Source organism: Maylandia zebra, linkage group LG4 (genome assembly GCF_041146795.1).
Source record: "Maylandia zebra isolate NMK-2024a linkage group LG4, Mzebra_GT3a, whole genome shotgun sequence".
Classification (NCBI taxonomy): domain Eukaryota; kingdom Metazoa; phylum Chordata; class Actinopteri; order Cichliformes; family Cichlidae; genus Maylandia; species Maylandia zebra.
Genome location: NC_135170.1, coordinates 14,245,630 through 14,267,377, shown reverse-complemented (window position 1 = coordinate 14,267,377; position 21,748 = coordinate 14,245,630). Strand labels below are relative to the sequence as shown.

The 21,748-nt window shown below is 42.0% G+C and overlaps 1 protein-coding gene across 1 annotated transcript; it reads left to right on the top strand.

The window, feature by feature from the left end:
* Nucleotides 1–897: 897 nt before the first annotated feature.
* card11 (caspase recruitment domain family, member 11) lies at nt 898–21,615 on the top strand. Its single transcript, XM_004560746.4, has 25 exons — nt 898–1,141; nt 5,777–5,976; nt 6,082–6,219; nt 6,656–6,832; nt 7,694–7,842; nt 7,983–8,162; nt 10,865–11,011; nt 11,427–11,552; nt 11,633–11,827; nt 11,942–12,097; nt 12,240–12,309; nt 12,397–12,593; nt 12,769–12,875; nt 12,986–13,026; nt 13,147–13,264; nt 13,368–13,569; nt 13,842–13,968; nt 14,049–14,292; nt 14,579–14,663; nt 15,435–15,530; nt 15,716–15,833; nt 16,798–16,980; nt 17,584–17,705; nt 20,520–20,635; nt 21,168–21,615. The coding sequence occupies exons 2-25, from the start codon at nt 5,787–5,789 to the stop codon at nt 21,370–21,372; spliced, it is 3,489 nt and encodes a 1,162-aa protein (XP_004560803.1). The 5' UTR covers nt 898–1,141; nt 5,777–5,786; the 3' UTR covers nt 21,373–21,615.
* Nucleotides 21,616–21,748: the final 133 nt, after the last annotated feature.

The window sequence follows — 21,748 nt, the reverse complement described above, 5'->3', positions numbered from 1 at the left end:
GTCTGCAACACACAGTTGTTGTTTTTTTTTAACTGTTTCTGAATCGGTCAAAGTAACACTTCTATTTGCTTTAATGCAAATTAGCCCCTAGTCGTGTGCTCTTTCTCCAGTGAAGAGAATACAGCTCCTTCTCTATGTTAATGATAGCTGCATAATCCCACCACAACGTCTTCTTCCCCTATTTAGACGTGAAAGACATTACAAAATTGCGCACTATTAATACGCATTTTGCTCGCGTGTAAAGACCAGGTTTTTTTTTTTAGCCAGTTGTGGCTGAAACTTCACTTGTATGTGAAATCTAGACGAATGGCACATCGGCTCTTATGGACTAAAGCAACAGATAAATAGTTTATGCAGTGTCAGGGTGCTGAAATGTTGCCATCATCAATGTAACAATATGTAGGCCATATAAAGCCATAAAAATACAAATACCTATCGGGTGCCTATGGCCAAAGGGTGTTTTCACGTTATGATCGGTGAAGCTTGATCCTCGGGAATGCATTTAAGTGTTTCTCTTTCTGAAGCACAGCATCAGACGAAGATAATGAAGTGAAATAAAAGGGGGAAAAAGAAGCTGCCGTTAAGTTGATATCACCCAGCTGAGTTTACGTCAGATTGTTAGGCAAGAAGCATAACAATCCTCATATAATACACTGTAAACTCACAGGTCCCTGTTAGAGTGGACGGGTTTATGGCAGGGCAGTGATGCCGTATCTGATCACAGCCACAGCGCAAACACTTGCAGGTCACGGCGGCTGCTGCGGGGTTGCGCTCTTCCTCACCTCCGTGCGCAGAGCTTGTTATTTCCATCCGAGCTCACATCGCCCGCCTCCTCTCTCTCTCTCTCTCTCTCTCTCTCTCTCTCTCTCTCTCTCTCTCTCTCTCTGTTTCTCTATCTCTATCTGAGGCAGTGAGTCGGGGCCGCAGCTCCCATGCGCTCTCCGCTCTCTTTTTTAAAAAGAAACTTCTCATTCTTTCGGATAAATGGAGACAACCTGAGCTTTTAGGATCCATGGTGGATAAACCGGTGTTTAGATTTTAACAAGGCAAGAAAAACAACAGAATCAGGCTCCACACCGCAGCTAGAGGCCAACTTTACCGTCTCTGCGACTCTTTGAAATTCACATCCGCCGCATCTCAGGTAAGCAAAAAAATGGCCGGTATAGAATTGCCCGTCTCCCCTCCCTTTCCCTCATAAATATGTCAAAACTTTTCATATTTATTATTGAGGGAAAAGGTTCACCAACAGCCTTGTAAACGTGCCGCACTTTTTTGGAGTGGAAAAAGCGAGGAGTCACACAGGCTTTACACCTCATATCACCGCAGCGATGACAGACTTTCTAAACCGTGCTGTGTGTCATCTAGATTAGAGCTATGATTAAAATATAGACCGCACCACCCTTCTGAAAACAAGGCAGGTATTCTCTCAGAAGAAACGACACTCGATAAAAGATGATGGCAAATCTGTCATCTGCATTTATGACTCCGTTCACCTGTTTTTCTGGCTCTTACATTAGAAAATTTATAGGCTATTAGATGTGTAATATAATATCTGCAATCCTGTCATGGTCTGCTCTTTATCTGGCAATATCCAAATGTTTGGGATTCCAGCAGCAGGTGGAGAAACAATGACATCCAGTGAGAGTGAGGGAGACGCAAGGACACACACATGTCACGGACAGCGCACCGAGATGTTATTGGCGTCGGCTTGTAAAAAACCAAAAACCTGAAAGTGTTGAGTAATATTTGTCAGGAAATGGGACGATCTAATTTTAAAAAGTGCACAAAAAGGGACACCACCCCATCAACAGCATGCACTCCCTTTTCAAATGCTGTAAGCAGAAAAAGGAGTAATAGTAACTTGTTGTGAAAGCTGGTCTAACAGGCATGGGAAGCTATGCCTGTTGCCTGTCATCTCTGGGCTCAACTGTTCATTCTTTTCAGTTAAATTAAAAGTGAGATGCAAAGTATTTTTTTGCTTATTTATTTGTTCTGCTAAACTACGAAAGCAGTGCATATTAATCTTTTAGAGATGCTCGACGTCCGCCTTTGTCTGCTGTGTTCTTTCACCGATCTCCACAGAGGGAACCCAGATATCAAATTCTTATAGCTTCAGCTATTCGGCCAGACAATGGAGTCTTTATGATGGTTTGTGCACCTGAACCAATCATAATCTGCCTATCAGCTAGCTGTATGAGGCCAACACTCTGACAGTAAGCCTTGACCCCCCCCCCCCCACGTAGGATCATATGACCTGATCTCGTGCACCTGGATGGACTGTATTTGAAAACTCAATGCAAAACATTTATCCGCAACAGAATAAAGCAGAAAATAGTACAAATTGCATGTGCGGATCAATGGCACTGTCATCCTATGTCACACATTGTGAGTTGCAACACTGTTAAGCTGTATATTAGATCAAAATTTGAATTATTTGTATTATTTTATTTAGAGAGGAATATCTGTGCGTCTTTACCGTTTGCATCTTCCTAATTAAATTCTTTCAGCACTCTGATTTTGCAGGGATTTATACAGAGATTTATGTTCTCTGGGATTTACAGTGAACACCCCCCCTGCCACTGACTTTTTCTTGTTGATTTGAAAATTAATCTCAGCTTCCATTATATGCTCTGATCTTAGATGGACCCGCAGAAACTAGTGTCATGTAAGTCTCAGAATGACTGCATATTCGCTGATTGTCAGAGAGTGGTCTCGAGCAAACTGATTCCCATGATACAACCTGGTTTCACAGCAGTTTGGTGTGTTTCCAAAGCGGTTCACACCCGGCCCTGAAAGAAAAGCTTTCTAAATAGTCAGTGCACTGCAGACAAAGGATCACCATTTTAAGGACACTTTACTGCTTTCCATTACAGATGCACAAAAATGAAAATGGTTTCAGAATGAGTTTGATGCCGTTGTATTTGAGGTGAAACACTGACGCTCAAAGCAACTGAAATCCCGTTTGAAAACCATATAAAGTAAGTCTTTCACTTGGGTGCACAGGTCCTGATGTAGAGCAACGTTAAAGAAGCACTTGAAATGGAGGTTTCTTTATTTATCGTGTTCCACTGAGTGGAAATACTGAAGCGAAAACATGTAGTGTGACTTCTCCAAAAAGGAAATTCAAATTTTTTTTCTTTGGGTGGGTGTGTGTGTGAGTGCATTTCTTTCTTCACCTGCAAAAAGTCAAACTGAGTTTTCTAAGTATAGAGACATTAACAAAAAGGAAGGGAGGGTTAGACACACACACACACACACACACACACACACACACACACACACACACACACACACACACACACACACACACACACACAGATGCACACGTCTGCGCACTGCTTTAAAATGGACAATCAACTCCTCTGACCGCAGTACTATAAACAAGAGTGGCTGTCTGTGAAGACGAACAGAGAAGAGAGGAAGGGAGCAGCTACTCACATCTGGTTTGAAAAGGAGGAAGCAAGGATGAGCTTTCTCGGTAATCAAGTCCAAATTAAGAAAAGAGAGAAGAGGAAACATGTGTGTGGTTACTGAAGGGGTCTGTGCGTGCATGTGTGTTTGTGTGTGTTTATAATGTGCCTGCATGCACTGTGTATTTGTGCATGTGCACAACTGCAGGGGTGTGTGTGTCTGTGTGTGTTGGTCTGAGTGTTTGTGGTTTTATCATCTGCAGTGACTGTGGCAGGGTATGCATGCTGTAGATACAAATAATAGCTTAAGAGTTGAGAGGGTGTGATGTTTGTGCTTGTATCGAACTGCGGAGAAGCTTGTCATTGATTTTGTTCACTGTCTGCACAAATATCTGAAGGCAGTTACAAAATAATAGAGGTAAAGCTGTTGAGAGGAGCTTAATCTCACTTTTAATTTACTTTCACATTTACAATAAAGATTAAACTGGGTACATCAGATGCTGCTCTGGCATTATAACCAGCATGTGTCATTTCTAAGCAGGACAAAAGCACAAGCTCCAGTTTTTACACATGCAGTTAGAGTATGCAAAAGTATGCGTGATTGTGTGTGTTTACATGTGCTGCGGCATCAGATAACCATGATTTGCCTAACTGTTGGCTTCAAGTCACAAAGCGGGCTTGTAGGATAACACCCACTACCCAAAGAGCATGCAAATGCCAGCAGTGCATGGACAGTGTGCATGCCTGTATAAGATGGAGAGAGGAAACCAAGTGGGAGTAAGAGGAAGATCAAGAGAGCACCAATTTGTCTCTGGAAAAGTAAAAATTAAAAGAGTGGAGAGGCAAATGGAAAGATGTCAGCCAATTAAAGTCTATGTCAAGAGTGTGTGGGACCAAAGTTCTGTTATACTTAGTAAGGCATGAAGCGGCTCTTTTAGATGCATCGGTTATCATATTTCAGGACCATATCAGCTATAAAGATAAATATAAAAAAAGATTTTACACCTTGGAGGTAATACAATAAATATGAGATCAGTTGGAAATCTCAGATAGGAAAATGAGTCAATAATGATGTGTTTTCTCGAGTGATGTCAGTATATGCAGTTTTGGGTAGGACAAGGGATTTACCAGACCTAAGTTCTTTCACCTCATGGCTCTCGGAGAACGACGGAGGAGCTAGAGAATGACTTAAGCTGCTTACAATGTAGCAACACAGAAGCATATAATTCTTATTGTGCTTCCTTTTTTTTTTTTTTACCATTGTTTATGAAGGCCATAAGATAATCAAGGCCTAAAATGGTGGTTTCTCTCTGTATGGAAACAATGGTGGCAGTGAAATGGTTCAGCAATAAAAACAACAAAAAAAATCTGCTTTAAAAAAAGTAGTGGCTTCATGTAATTACAGCAGTATCAGTATATACATCCTACCTGGCATAGCTTCTGGTTCTGTTGGGCAGCCACAGGTGCTCTGTCCTTGACCACTTAGATGAAAACTTGGTAAATGAGTGTTTTCATATTTAAATACAGAAATGTAATAATTTAGACATTTCTCTATGAGACAGCAGTAACTATATGCACTATATGCACTAAAGGTTTCTTTTAATGCCCTTTCTTTTAATTTAGCATTTAGCTTAGCATGTTAGCATGCTAACATCTGCTAATTGATGCCAAACATGCAGCTAGTTTTTGCACGTAGCTGGTGGCTAAAATTGATACACTCCTCTCTGTATGAGATGTGTGTATTATGTGTCACTTGGTGGTCTGTTCGGAAATTTTATTGAAAACCACAAATGTCAACTTTCTGGTAATAGTTGGTGGGGGTACTAACGGAAAAACTAGGAGGCTAAAAGTTCAATCAGCTTCCCAGAACCATTAATATGCATCCCCAGATTTTATCTGATGGCAACCCATCAGACCAAAGAAGGAAAGAGATTCCATCCATATGACAGAAATAAGTAGCATGAAATTCATAAACAGAAATTATTGTGGCTCACAAACAAAATCAACTTTTATATATTTAAAAACACTGTGTTATTCTGTTTTTACCAAAGTAGAAACTTCTTTCGGGATCATATAAATGTGTATATCTTTTAATTTGGTGCATCTTTCTTAGTCTTGCTGATGTCTGAAAGTAAACTAAGCTATCATATTTCAAATGTGGTTTCTCATAACCTAACAAATATGTCCTCTCAGTTCCTTCTCCTTTTTCATTCACCATTTTGTGCCTGATAACTGTTCAGGGAGCATTCACAGATCTGCGATGTCCTCAGCTAACTCGCATAAGTTAATTTCCAGTACGAGACATGTAAAAACAGACAACATGCTGCACAGCTAACCCCCCCCTGTGGGTTCTGCTACTTTTTAAGGGTGTAAGAAATGGAAAATGGGACATCTGATGATGTGGAGGCATTGTGGGAGAAGGTGGAGAGCCAACGCTACAACCTGTGTACTACGATCACCCCGTCAAAGCTCACGCCCTACCTTCGTCAGTGCAAAGTCCTGGATGAACTGGATGAGGATGAGATTCTCAACTCACTAGTGCTTGCCACAAAAACAAACCGCACAAGTGGGTAGAAAGGCGTATTTCCACATTTGTTAATTATTAAAGGCAGAACTCCTATTTTGCTTTCTTTTTCTTTGACCTCTCACATGTTAACCCCTCCTCTCTCAGGCCGTCTACTTGACATCCTCCACACTAAAGGCGAGCGGGGGTACGTGGCCTTCCTGGAGAGTCTGGAATTTTACTACCCTGACCTGTACAAGCTGGTCACGGGGAAGGAACCCACACGACGCTTCTCCACCATTGTCGGTGAGGCAAAAATCTTTGCATCCAGCACATACATGCATGAACACACATCTTCCGTGTACTACAAAGACTCATACAGGCTTTGATGGACAGTGAAGTGTAGAAAATTTCTGAAGTGAAGCGTGACATGTGTGAGTTGAAGGTTGGTTGGTGGATCGATTGCCTGCTCCTTCTGCAAGATGCTGAATCCAAAGTTGCCCAGGAGTATTTGACTCAAATGGAGTAGATAGCTCCAGTTCATAACTCCAGTTATGGGAGGAAACTTTGTGAACTGGTCGTTCTGTAGCTGCTTTATAGCTCTGTTCAGGCAAAAGCAGTCACTTCAGTTATGCAGTGTAAGAGCTGAATTGATCCAAATCAGCTTACTTTGCAATCCTGTTATAAAGTCAGAGGTGTATAATATACTTTGTTTTTTTTTTCCTCCTCTGCTCTCCTGCAGTGGAAGAGGGTCACGAGGGTCTGACGCAGTTTCTGATGAATGAAGTCACGAAGCTGCAGCAGCAGTCCAAAGTCAAGACCCTGCAGCACGCTGAGCTCAACAAGAAGTTCGTCACTCTGGAAGATGAAAAAAGGAAGTTAAAGCTGGCCAATCAGGAGCTTCAGGCCTTCCAGCAGAGTAAAGTTTTTGTTTTTGTTTGATATATTTCCTGACCGCAGTTTACTAGCTTCCCACCATCTGTGTCTCTACGCTGAATTTGTATTAATAAGACTGACAATGCAGTTGCGTGGCTGCACTAAGGTGTTGTTTGCCATTCTCACAAAGCGAATAACTAACTCATTAATATGTTTACTGGGATGCATTTACCGAAAAGATAATGCTTCCAACCACTGCTGCTGATGTCTTGGATGCTTAAAACACACACACACACACACACACACACACACACACACACACACACACACACACACACACACACACACACACACACACACACACACACACCTACTCGCTGCAGACAGTAAAGACAGATGACTATTGTCTCAAATGGTTAAACCTAAAATCTAAACCAAAAGCTTACCACGATTTGCTGAAACTGCAACCCACCACACAGGCTTGGTTTGCCCCGCCTGGTGCACCACATTCAGGTTCGATATGGATAAACTCTGTTGTCTCTCAAAGACTACCAGTGAAACTAGGACGCTGTGGTCTTTATGCCCCATGCAGTTAAACACTGCAGCTGGAACACCAAGCACAAACAAATAAATACTAAAAATAGTGCAAGTACACTCTTTAGGCTTTCACATGCTCATATAATTAGCTTTGCGACTTTTATCATTTTTTTAATATATCAGCGTTGAGCTTGTTTTTGGATGTCATGTAATGTGCTGCAAAACATAAAATGATGTTAATCTTTACACATAAAGGGAAGCCATATTCCTTATTTCCACCAATGAAACAACTGCTGCCCAACAGCAAAGCGAATAAAGAAGAAGGATCTAGTAAAGCTACATTTTCACATTTTTGGTTGCCGCTTAGGGTACAATAAGCTGAGAGAGGAGAGAAACACCTACAGTGATGAGCTCCTGAGAGTAAAGGATGAAAACTACAAGCTGGCCATGAGGTACGCCACGCTGAGTGAGGAGAAGAACATGGCTGTGATGAGAAGCCGAGACTTGCAGCTGGAGGTACTGCCTGACGTATTAAAGCACATGCAGATAAACGCCATCATCACTCTGTGTATTAATGATAATCAATGAACAAAAAACAAAAACAGTAAGAGCGTTCCTCTAGCTCGGTGCTGATCACTGTCTTGTCTGCGTTATAGATTGACCAACTGAAGCACAAGCTGAACAAGGTGGAAGAAGAGTGTAAGATGGAGAGGAGACAGAGTCTGAAGCTGAAGAACGACATCGAGAATCGGCCAAAGAGAGAGCAGATCTTTGAGCTGGAAAGAGAGAACGAGATGCTCAAGATCAAACTGCAGGAGCTACAGTCCATCATACAGGTACTTGAGCATTATGTAATAAAGCACTGACATTGCCTGCTCTGCTATCATAACTTAAACCGACTGTAATAAATACATTTTCACCACTTCAGAGCAGCACAACAAGCTGTTAGCGTGAGCTGTCAAATGCTTATCTCCGCATGTGTGTAAAAATATCTTAGCAGCTAAATGCAACACTGAGTTTGCAGCCCAACTGCTGTTTGTCTGCTGCTGTAAGTGCAAAACAAAAGTGTAAGGTACAAAAACCATCGACACCAAAGGACTGAGCTACTGAGCTGGGTTGGACTAACTAATAATAGAACCTATTATTCATTCATTTTTCAGTTCCAATTGCATAGTTTTCTATTTGCATGATTCACAGATAAAAAATAATCTTATATCATCGGTCTATGTGTGTTTATTTGCTGTGGGAACTTTTAACTGCTCTGCATTTTTAGTAAGTAAGTAAGTAAGTAAAATTTATTTATATAGCGCTTTTCACAGATAAAAATCACAAAGTGCTTTACAACACAGAAAATGGGAATATAAAACAATATAACAGTAAATAAAACAATGTAAAACAATAAAACTATAAAAACAGCATAAGAAGAAATTAATCAAATGCTTTTCTAAATAAAAATGTCTTCAGCTGTTTCTTAAAACAATCAATGGAGTCCGTGCAGCGAAGAGACAGTGGGAGAGAATTCCACAACCGTGGTGCCACAGTCTGAAAGGCCCGATCACCACGAGTTTTAAAACGAGTGCGTGGTACCACCAACAGTCTCTGATCTAATGACCTTAAAGCCCGAGAAGATGTATGTGATTTCAGCAGGTCAGATAAATATTGAGGAGCCTGACCATGCAGGGCCCTAAAGGTTAGAACTAAAATTTTAAACTGAAACCTAAAATTTACAGGCAACCAGTGAAGGGAGGCCAAGACTGGAGTGATATGCGATCTTCTCTTGGTGCCTGTTAAGAGACGTGCTGCAGCATTCTGCACAGTCTGAAGACGATTTAAGGCTGATTTGTTAAAACAAGTAAAAAGGCTTATCTACCTTTAAGCCAACTTTTTTCTTGCCTGCCTCTCATAAACAGAAGGCTTTGAAAACAAGTGGGTGTGGCTTCTGTGCTCACCGACAAACCTGTTTGCCTCAGATGACCATATTGGGAAAATCTGCTCTCATTGACATCATAGAGAGCTAAGAGTATTTGGTCATGTTTAATATGAACATCCACCATCTTTAACAGTAGACACGCTCACTGGCCACTTCATTGGGTACACCTTGTTAGTACCAGATTGGGCCTCTTTTTGTCTTTAGAACTGCTTTAATTCTCCGTGGCATAGATTCAACAAAATGCTGGAAATATTCCTCTGAGATTTTGGTCCATATTGACATGATAGCATCACACAGTTGCTGCAGTTTTGCCAGCTGCACATCCATGATGTGAATCTCCCGTTTCAACAACACCTCAAAGCGTTCTATTAGAGACCATCTGAGTACAACAAAGTCATTGTCATGTCCAAGAAAGCACCATCCCTGCACCATTACACCACCAACAGCAGCCTAACCTGCTGAGGCGAAGAAGGATGGATCCATGCTTTCATGTTGTAATCTGAATGTCGCACTAGAAATTGAGACCAAGCATGTTTCTTCAGTTGTCTGTTTCCCCTTTTGGTGAGCAAATATGAATTCCAGCTTCAGTTTCCTGTTGTTAGTTGACATGAGAGACCAGATCCAATGTGGTCTTCTGCTGCTGTAGCCAATCTGCGCCAAGGTTACATAATTCTACATTCAGAGATGCTCTTCTGCATAACTTGGCTGTAATGAGTGGTTTTTGAGTTACTGGTGCCTTCCTCACTCTTCCTAATCTGGGAAAACAAGACATTGGACTCAAAACTAAGTACACATACACGGGACAGGAGGCTAGTAAAATAAAACAGGAATCAAAAGACAATGGATGTAATATAATGATGGGAAAGGGGTTAATGGTAGATAAGATAACCTAGATAAGATAACCTTTATTAGTCCCACACGTGGGAAATTTGTTAAACAATAACTATAGTTACAAAATATAAAAGAAAAGAAATTCTGAGCTGAAAACATCATGGAAAACCAAACAGGAACTAAAGTTAGAATACAAACCTCTAAAGAACCAAGAACAGACTCCCAATCAGGCATTTCTACCCAGAGAACTGCAGCTCATTGGATGTTATGTCTTTTTCAGGACATTCTCTTTAAACTATATAGATGATTATGTGGGTAAATCCCAGTAGATCAGCAGTTTCTGAAATACTGATCCGCCCGACTGGCACCAACAACAACGCCACCTTTTAAACTCCCTTAAATCACCTTTCGTCCTCATTCTGATGCTCAGTTTGAGCTTCAGCAGATCGTCTTGACCGTGTCTACACGCACTGACTTGTTTTGTGTTAATAAACAGCTGAAAAGCTGTACCCATTGAAGTGTCCAGTGAGTGTGCCATGAAATAAGGGAACGGACAATAGATGCATCATTTTATTTTTCTTAACTTTGCTCTATAAATTACTCTGAAGAAGGTCTAAATGTGATGAGGTGTTCTATCAATAAACTCACACTTATTGGTTGACTCACTATTTCCTTGCTGATAAGCATAAAAAGGAAAGGTTGACAACTGCAGTGTAGCAGCCAGTCATATGATTTCATATCTAACAGTGTTAATGTGTGTGTGTGTTTCTTACCCAGCCCGGCCCTTTACCTGAGTCAGACAAGGCCATCCTTGACATTTTGGAGCATGACAGACAGGAAGCACTAGAAGACAGACAGGATCTGGTCAACCGCCTCTACAACCTGCATGAAGAAATCAGACAGGCAGAGGAACTACGAGATAAGGTTACAACCACACACACACACACACACACATAAGAATGTATGGCTGTATGCTGTAAGTGGGCTAAATGGGAGTTTAGCAGTCATATTTCTGTCTGGCAGCTTGTTTCCATCTGTGTTTAAATGTGTGAATATGTAGCAGTGTGGTGCAGAGAGGCACACTGAACAAACAGGCTTTGCAGTAACACACCCTAAAAAAGGTTTTTAGGGTGTGTTACTGCAAAGCCTGTTTGTTCAGTGCCCCATGAGACCTTTGAAGAAAGCCCCGTCTCAGGCCTCTTTCTGCATAATCTGGTGGCTCTTTATTTCTCTCCCGCTGTTTCTCTTCCTGTATTTCTCTACCTGTTTTTGTCTAACTATAAATAACCGTTAGTTTTGGTCTGTGTGCGTGTGTGTGTGTGTGTGTCCATGTATGCAGTACCTGGAAGAAAAGGAGGACCTGGAGCTGAAGTGCTCCACACTGCAGAAGGATTGCGAGATGTATCGCAACCGCATAGACACCATCGCTGTACAGCTAGACGAGGTGGAGAAGGAGAGAGACCAGGTGAAAACACACACAACACACATGATTTCATACATACAAAATCATTCATACTTCTGTGTTAACTCCTCTGCTGCTTGCAGGCGTTTCGAGCCAGAGACGAGGCCCAGCACCAGTTCTCCCAGTGTCTCATCGACAAGGACAAGTATCGCAAGCAGATCAGAGAGCTGGAGGAGAGGAGCGATGAACTCCACCTGGAGATTGTACGCAAAGACGCTAAGCTGGTCACTCTGGAGTCTCGCCTGCGACGAATGTCCAAAGACATCAACCTAGACCAGGTCAGACACAGTAGTGCAAAGGGATATTGTTTCTTTTCTTCACATATCGATTTAAAAAATGCTCAAGTTTTCGCCAAACATTCCTCCCCTTTAACAGTTTCACTGTTTTTGCAGAGTCTACCAAGGGATTTACCTCCGTCCATCATTTCTCAGGGAGATGATAGTAAACTGGCACAGGGACAGTCTGAATGCTCCAGCGACGAGTCGCCTGACGACAAGTTCTTCTCCGAGGAGCCCCGACTCAGACGCAGACTCAACCTCAAAGCGGGGGTCAGTTATTCTCTCCTTAACCTTATAGATCATGTGAAGCAAAGACCAAACTCAATACCTTCTAATGCACAGAGCAGAGATTTATCAAATGGCTCTGCTACACATGACAAACTGATCAAAATGACTGTGTTTTGTCTTTTAGAATAGAGTAAAGTCTCCAGTCTCTTTACTGAAAGACTTTCCAATCAACTCAGAGAACAGTCACCCTGCAGGTAACACTACCTACCGCCGCATTTCCTACAGCAACATGTGACCAATCCTTTTGTGCAGCTTTATCAAAGTTTATCTCCACCTTCCAGCTTCGGCTCCTACCAACGGAGGCAACTTTCTGGAGATCAACGTGCCGAATTATGGCAACAGCAGCTCTCTCCCTCCCTCACCCAGCATCCCTATTTCCCCCACATATCCGCCCTCGTCGGCTCCCCCGCTCACCTGCTCTTCGTCCACCTCCCAGCTCATGTTCAGCCCGGTGGATTCACCCAGCAACAGGCAAATGGTGCGACTCAGTTGTTTTTGCTTACTTTTAATACGAGTGAAATTGCGCCGCTCTGATTTTGGTAAAAAATAATCATCCTGGCTGCTCTTTGTAGAAATCCTGGTCTATCCAGAATCTAATGCAGTGTTGACGTAAATGGCTTGTCCAGCGTATAATGGCGACTTCTCCCTTTCAGCTGCGTTGCCGTAACGACAGCATCCTGTCCACTCTTCCTGAACCCCCTGAGAAAGCGTCCCTTTACCGTCGAGAGAGGGAGAAGGAGCACGACTTCTACCCCCGCAGGTACTGAATAAACGTCACGGAGACGACCGATTGAACTTCATGGCAGTAAAGTTTGAAGAATTTCTGCTGGTTTGCCTTCCCTTCAGTCTGATTTGTTTTGTCTGTTTTAGCATCTCTGACTTTGACAGTGACAACATGGAAATGGAGCTTGGTAATGCACTTTTTAAACATCTGCTATTTGTGATCTGAGATACTATGTTTACCTTCAGTTGACCTGGTTTTTCTTTTTGAAGGAAAAAAAATGATCCATCTATTTCTATTCTTTCCTCAGAGGATGAGCGTGGTCCTCCCTCTGTGCACTCATCTTCCTCTTCCCATCAGTCTGAAGGAATGGACACTTATGACCTGGAGCAGGTCAACAACATCTTCAGGAAACTCTCTTTGGAGAGGTACAGCATGTCCGCTGGTGCAGAAACGCACACAGGAATAAAAGCGAAAAGTGATGCTGACTTACAAACACCTTCTGCTTTGTGTCTTTGCGTGCTCGTGCAGGCCGTTCCGCCCGTCTCTTTCCTCCTTCTCCAGACTCAGCGGGTCCCTGAAGCCGGTGCAGGAGCTGTCACTGCAAGGCGACAACCTGCTGAAGGACATCAGGCTGATCGGTGGCAACGACAGCGGGATCTTCATCTCGTATGTCCAGTCTGGGTCCAACGCAGAGAAGGCGGGGCTACGAGAGGGCCACCACCTCATGTTTGTATGTCATCTACTTCCTGAATGTTTTAATTGTGAAAAGATTCATGGTGGCAGTAAGACGACCTCAGTTAAAACAGCTGGATGTGCAAAAAGAAAAGCTCTTTAGAGAACTGGGAACGTGGATGGACATTTAGAGAGGAACGAGGAACACGCCGAATTCATAATTTTAGACACCTGCTTGTTTTATTTGTTCTATTTCTGTTCCTTTTCCTGTGACAGTTTTTAGAAGGGACTAATCGGTAATCTTTGTTTCTGCTGTGATTGGCTGTCCAGCTTGAAGGGTGCATACGTGGGGAAAACCAGAGCATTTCATTGGAGACGAGCACTCAGGAAGAAGCCCACTGGACTCTGCAGCACTGCTCTGGGCCCATCACCCTGCACTATCGAGCCAGCCACGACTGTAAGTGATGTTTATATTGGAACATTTGTTTAATGTGACTCCACAGCATACATGAACTCAAATATATGCTCGCCCTGCAGCTTATCGCCGTCTCCAGAGCAATCTAGCAGATGGCACTTTAGCATCCGGCGACTCATTCTACATACGTGTCAACCTCAACATCTCCGGACAGTCGGACAGCTGCTCTTTGTCCGTGCGCTGCGATGAGGTGGTGCACGTGCTGGACACCAGGCACCAGGGCCGCTGTGAGTGGCAGTGCGCCCGTGTGGACCCCTACAGCGGCTCTGACCTGGCTGAGCGAGGCACTATACCCAGTTACTCACGGTACAGACTTTGTATGCTTTTGTTTTTTAAACTGAAGTTTGTGAGTGAGTTTTAGCTCAGATTTTCAAAATGCAGTAGCAGCTGATTACCACTGATCTCCTGAAAGATTACACATTACACCAAAGAAGCATTAACCTGAAACATCTGCAGAAACAGCCTGTTGTAACCTCAGAGCATAATAAAAAGAAGCCCGAGGGAGGACGAGTTCGTACACGGAGGGAGAATCTTGACAAGCATTCAGTGTGCATGTGTGTGTGTGTTTTTGTGTGTTTACGTGTGTGAATAGAGCCCAGCAGCTGCTCCTGGTAAAGATTCAGAAGTTAGTGTATCGAGGGGGGAAAGAAGAGAATGAAATTCAACGGAACAACAGGGTGAGAAACCTCAGCCTCTTTCTTTTTCCTCTCGCTCTCTCACTTAGTTTAAAAAAGTGCATTGAAAATTTGAATACGGGTATTTGACTAAAGCAAAGATGCGTAAATAAGTCTTATAGTCTGGGTTGCAAATTAAGGGTTCGCAAACTAACGCGTAATGTGGGGGAAAATCCTTCCTAGGTCATTGGATTGGCGGGGGAGGTGGTTTGATGTGCACAACCGGAACAACAAAGGCAGTTTTCCCAGAAATGATTAATATCCAACTATTTCCCAATAAAAAATGTACCATTTAATAGTTCTTATCCTGGCCATCTCTGTATATTTTGGATATTTCTTTCCAATATTGATTGCAAGCAGTTTGCATGCAACCACGCCTGCATGATAGTTGCAACCCTCCCCTCGAAAAAAAATTTCTATGCATTTCCAAATAATCTGAGACTAGGCGATGGGTTTCCAGATTGCATTCCAGATTGGATTTATTTTGCAGTTCATCCATGAGATACCCTTTCAGGTACCTGCATTGCATGATAAACAAGCCGTATACATGCCCATGCATCTGCAATCAAAAAGAAAACACTCTAGAGTGCTCTTTGATAACACGCTAGAACTAAGCTTTCTGCTTAAGCTTGGGTCAGCATCAGTTTACATTGATGTCAGGTTGGTTGAGTAAGTAGTTATTTCAGGGCGTTATTCTGCTATGTTGTGCTCACAAAAGCGTGTTTGTTACAGTTTGGATCACAACATTCATGTATGCTTTTCATTTCTGCCTAGAATAATTTACAACCAGAAGAAACCAGCCACTCTCCTGATCCCAGAGCCAGCCCGCGCTTGTCTAGAGCGAGCATCTTCCTCACTCAAATACTGCAGGTAATAAAGTTCAAACAAAACCTCCAGTTGTCGCGATGTCGAGAGTTGTTCGGCGGTGCAGAAACTTAAGACAATGAATCAAGATTGGTCCTAATAAACTCTTCGTTTTCCATAAAACCGATGCGCAACTGCCTCCACGTCTCAGTAACTCAGGCCTTTTTTTCTATATCTGCTTTGATTTGCAGTTTGTGAGCAGGGTGGACATCAAGTACAAGCGAATGAACAGCAATGAGCGTGTGAGGATCATCAACTCAGGCAGCACAACACTACCCAGGCAAGGCTTTGAGGTGCTTCGACCCGAAGGTGAGCACAAAGCGTTGCAGTCGGTCGGTTGGGGGGGAGAGACAAAACAAAGACGGTGCACATGTGCTAACTACGGAAAATTCACAGCTGAAGCATTTGAAGTGGCTGTCAAAAGCGCAGAAAGTGAAAGCAGCAGTGGTAAAGAGCTGCTAAAGGGTGCATAGGTGCCATTTTCCATGCAAGCAATTCTGGTGAAGCTGAAGCGCGAAAAAAAGGAAGAAAAAAAGCTGAAAGGAGTTGAGGATTGAAGACACCGTGAGCACAGAGAGCAACTGAAGTAAATCGCGTCTAAAAAAGCAAAAGTTGTGGAAAGTTGTTTTGATGGTTTTTGTTGTCAAAAAGCTCAGAGCGTGTGAAGTGTCAGTTGTATAAGAAGCCCTGACAGGAGCTGAAGGAGTCATTGGAAGAGTAAGATGAAAGTGTGTGAAATGTCACTTGATGTAAACACAGACGGGTGTGCGGTGGAAACGGTTGGAAGTTGTGCTCAAGTGTAAGACTGGAAAGTGCTTGAACTGTGTGCTCTGCATAACATGTGTGAGCCAAAGCAGCAATTTAAACATTTAAATTACATAGCGAGGTGTGAAAAGGCCATGAAACTAAAACTGCTATAACAGTAACACTATAAAAATATGATAACGTGGAATTAACTGTTTAGGTGAGAGCATGAATGAAAGGCTTTAATAGAACATGGGGGTGGGGCTGTGACTGGAAATGTTGCTGCACAAGATTCATGTTAATTTTTAAAAAGAGTACTGAAGGTGTACAATGCAGTGCTTAGTTTCTTTTATCTGCACTGAGCCCTTCTTTTGCTGGCTGCTTTTTCTCTTTTCACTCTGTTGCTCAAATTCAGACTAGATATTCGTTTGCTAAAATTATTTTTGGCAGCTCTTCACTTTCTGTTCTCAAACTGAGTCATAATTGTGCTATACCTCTCGTTGCACGCTGTGGCTGTTGGTGCAAACAGATGCCGCTGACGGAGATGGTGAGCTGAGCAGGAGCTTGAGCCTGATTCCCTACAGTCCCGTCACCCTCCAGCGGACCCAGAGAAGAAGACCGGTCCTATTCACGCCCGCTGCTCTCGCCAAAACCATTATCCAGAAAATACTTAACATGGGGGGAGCCATGGACTTTAATATCTGCAAACCAGGTCAGTGTATGAAGGCTCACAATGAGGAATCTTTATACCTCATTGAGATAAGAAGTATATAAACTATAGACGAGTCGTTGAGAGAAGAGGAAGCAACTACTCAGATGTAGGTCAGGTATTGTGCTGTGTGTAAATGTTAAGGAGTATAGCCAAAGAGACAGCAGAGGCAGGATTTAAGATGACCCAGATGATAGTTAGAATGACGATGCACAGAGATGACACAGATAGTTTAGTTGCGACACTTCAGCTGACCCACTGTAATGTGAAAACGTTGCCGGCCCCGTCAGATTTTTAGAGAATTAACACTCCGGTCACATGACAAACCGACCGGTCCCAGTGGACCAGGGGCGCGACAAGTTGCCGGTGTAAAAAATGTTGAACATCTGGCGAACTCAAGAGACTGCTTGAAGTCTCAATTACGTCGACATTCCCCACGGCAAAAACCACAAAGGTTTCTGTTCCTTGTGCTAAATGTGCTGTGGTGACTGTTAACAAATGAACAGTTTCATCTCTCTGCCCTTAGAGCCACAATTTGACAAGACAAGAAACAGACTTGACATCTTTTCTTTTTTTGTCCTGTTTCCTTTGCATCCTGCTGAGCAGACAGCTTGACCAAGGAGGAGTTTCATCTAAAACAGAACGTGGAGCCCTTCATTCACTACAAAGAGAAACAAGCCACTTTTGAATGCATCACCAGAGAAAACATAGAGGCTGTCGCTGCAAAAGTGAGTTTATATTGTGTGTGTGTGAAAATGCAACGTCTCCTAATGTGTTTACTCCTTTATAAACGTTAAGGGACCACTTTAGTCAAAGGGGAGTGTGGAAGACTGACATGACCCCTGTTGTTGTGGGAATGTTATTCTAATGTAATTATTCAGATTTGTAAAGTTAATAATGATCGAGACAACCTGACACTAAAAGACATACAACAAATGTAACCAGTGATAAACCTGTCATATTCACAGGCCTAATTATCGCACACATAGAAACTATAAGGCTTTATTTGTTAACTTTACACTAAAGTGTACACTGTGTGTGATGAAACTGAAACAAACAAGCCTTAAATGTGCTATCATCCTAACCCCAATCATATAACTTACCCCTACTTCTCACCCTTTAAGAAATAGCTGTAAAAATGTAGTAAACATGCTATAGTAATGCTATGTGATTACAGTGGAAATCCTGATGAATATATTAACAGCAAGATATAGATTTTTTTGAAATATTGTTTCTTTTAGTAAGCGCACATATTTACAGGAATTCAAAAGTTAAGTTTAACCCTTTAAACCCTAAACTAATTTATCCTTTAAACCAGGGGTGGGCAACTCCAGGTTTTAGATGTGTCCATGATCCAACACAGCTGATTTAAATGGCTAAATTACCTCCTGAACATGTCTTGAAGTTCTCCAGAGGCCTGGTAATGAACTAATCATTTGATTCAGGTGTCTTGACCCAGAGTGAGGTCTAAATCCTGCAGGACTCTGACCCTCAAGGCTTGGAGTTGCCCAACCTTGCTAAAAATGCTAACCGTCACCGGTGACAGGTTATTGTTTAAAGGGTTAAATAATTCATTTATGAATATTTTGCTTGTTATTTCAGTTATTTTGTGTTTAGTGGTGCAGTGGTTAGCACTGTTAACGCAAAATAAGAAAGGCCCGGCTGGTTGGAGCTGTATGGACTTTGCATGCTGGGTACTTGAGTTTCTAAACTGGCTAAAGGCATGAATGACTGTCGTCTGGCTCTCTGTGTTAGCCCTGTGACAAACTGGCAACCAGTCCAAGTGTACCTATGGCTTTCTTAGGATAACACTGATATACTGTCATAATATGAAAACTTAAAAAAAAGAAAATAAATTGAGAACATGAGAGTCGCAGCATTTTACAGTAATAAACTGTTCATAGAAATTACAGGGGGAACTAAAATAATAGTATAATGGTAACCAAAGATCCTACAATATGGTATTACATATCTTTTATTCTATACAGCATGATTATTTAAAAACATATAAAAAACAAACCAATATTACAGTTCAGTTTTACTTTTATTTGTCATGTGTGATTTACGACAAACACTGAAATGTGTTTGATGAGATGAAAAACAAGAAATTAAGATAAAAGAAGTAAGTTAGTAAGTAAGTAAAGTTTATTTATTAAGCGCTTTTCATAGACAGGTAGTCACAAAGCAGAGATTAAAATAAACAGTACGATAAATAGCAAAATGCACGATATACACAATATAGAGTTTAAATGTAAATTAAAAATATAAAAATGTAAAAAGCATTGGTCAACAGAAAGCTTGTTTAAACAGTAAAGTTTTACTGTAGTAATAAATAAGGTTAAAAAAGTAATGAATAAATAAATGTACATGGGATGGGATGGGGGGGGGGGGGGGGGTGCAATATGCAGCATGTTGCACATGAGGAAACTGAGAACTGTAAGCAGCAGTTGGGTGTTGCTGTAGAGGCGTCTGATGGCTTGATAATAACACGTGTTCTTTAATCTGTATCATCTGCTGTAAAAAACAGTTAAAAGCTGGTAAATCCAGTTTCTACATCCAGACACGGTGCACGCAATATTAAAACACAGACACACAATAAATAAATATGCAAAATAAGGAAACATTAAAGATGTAAAGCGTAGTTGTTCAGTGCAAGTCTCGGTCTTTTTTCTTCTCCTTAAAAAAAAAAAAAAGTCAAAGAAAGTCAACTGCTCTAAAAATGACATCGTTGTTTGTCAGTCCTATTCATACCTTTTGAAATAAAGTGGGTCAGTTAAGTGATACCCCCCCCCCCCCCCCCCTTCCACCAATGTAAAGAAATTGAACTGCACATTTAATCCCTCATATGTTAGTATGAGAAAAAGAGGTGGAGGTTCAACAGTATGTTTTGGTTTTTCTGCCTGATAAAACAAATGCTGCTGTAGTAAAATCCCCCCCCCAATTTCCCAGGTGAATATGCTGACTGACTAGCTGTAGTCCCGAGGTCCAAGTAGTGCTAGTTTGTCTCCACCTGTGCTTCATATGCCAAGCACGGAAACACCTGTGATACTCGAAGCAGGGGAGCTAAAATGGAAAAAGTGTGTCCAGTGGAAATGGGGTGCAGGCTTCTCAATCACAATGCTTCTGAGGGAAGTGTGAGTCAGAACGCAGGCCTGTAGGAAGCTAGTGCCCTCTGAATGAGCTGTCACCGGCTGTGGCTAATTAAAAAATAGACGTTATCTAAAGGCTAACCACAAGACACACATTTAGGTCTGATGAGCCTGTGGTAGGCCTACCTCAGCTGACAGCGTCTTGCAGTTAAAGGCCGAAACACAGCGGTGTCAAGATGTTAAGCCTTCAAGGCCGACCTCATTTAATTTATTCGTAGTGCAGAGAAATCAGGTTGTAAGACCAAGTCCTCACCTAACTCCTCAACAGAATGAATAGATATATATGCGAAAGCAGTTAACTTTAAAATCTTTTAATGAGACTTCCTTGTTCATGTATGTACGTAGTAGATCTGTATTTGTCTGTAAAGGCTGTTTTTTTCCACCCGTCACCAGGGCAAACACTGCCTGCTGGAGGCTGAGCTGAGCTGCGTCAAGGACCTTCTGCGGAGAGAAATCTACCCAATCATCATCTACGTCAAGATCTGTGACAAAAATGTCAAGAAATTAAGGTAGACCTAGCAAAGCTTGTTTAATCTTGCATGTTTACCCTGTGACTCAAACCACACAGCTGCAAACCGCAATTCTTTTTTTCCAAGAACAAGAAAAAAAAACAAAACAGTCCCTGATATTTTGATATGACACCAGATAAGAGTTGGCGTTGAGCCGAGGATGTCAGTTTAATGTTGTTGTTGCTTTTGAACTTTTAATCGTAGCTGGCTGCAATTACCTTTCTTTTTGTGTGTGTCCTGCCCAGAAAGGTACCAAGATCTAGATCCTTACTCAAAATATCTGTGTGCGTGATCCCCTCAACTGTCCGTTACGTGATTTTAAATGAAGCCAGATGTTTGACGTGTGTTATGGTGGATTGTGTCTTTAAATAGCAGTCCAGCTCATGAACCCATTACCGTCAGCCTTATCTTTCTGAGAAAAAGCATGCAGACCGCTGTTGCAGACTGTCGACAGGATCTCATCAGAAACACTGGGTTCTAAACCACACTCACCACCTCATCGCTGCTTCCTTCCTGTTTCCTCTCCACACAGGAAGTTGCCTCTGCGCGTGGAGTCAGAGGAAGACTTTGTGAAGCTGTGTCGCGCAAAAGAGAAGGAGCTGGAGGGCATCCCATGTCTGTATGCCACCCTGGAGCCGGAGGCCTGGGCAGGGACGGAGGACCTCATCAGGGTGATCAAAGACCGAATACTGGACGAGCAGAAGAAAACCATCTGGGTGGAGCAGGACCTGCTGTAGGCAAACACAGATACACGCAATAGCCTGTACATGTGCCGTTAAACACAGTAAAACACAAAAAGCCTTCTATATCATGCTTTTCTGCGTTTATATTTATGGTGAAACTCAAAAATGTAAGTGTGGAAATTGTTAAATAAATAAATGCATTATATATTTTGTAAATATGTCTTTTATTTAGAAAAATAAACAGTTTGAAAACATGAAAAAGAATCCTTTCTTTGCCTTGAATTGCATGTTAAAAATAAGATTAAAAAATGAAACTTAGCTGTACTTTCAATAAGAGTGAGACCGGACCTACATGAGATTGTGCTGCCCTCTAGTGACTAAAATTGGAACGGCCCGATAAGCAGCTTCATTCATTTAGCATGAAAATGAT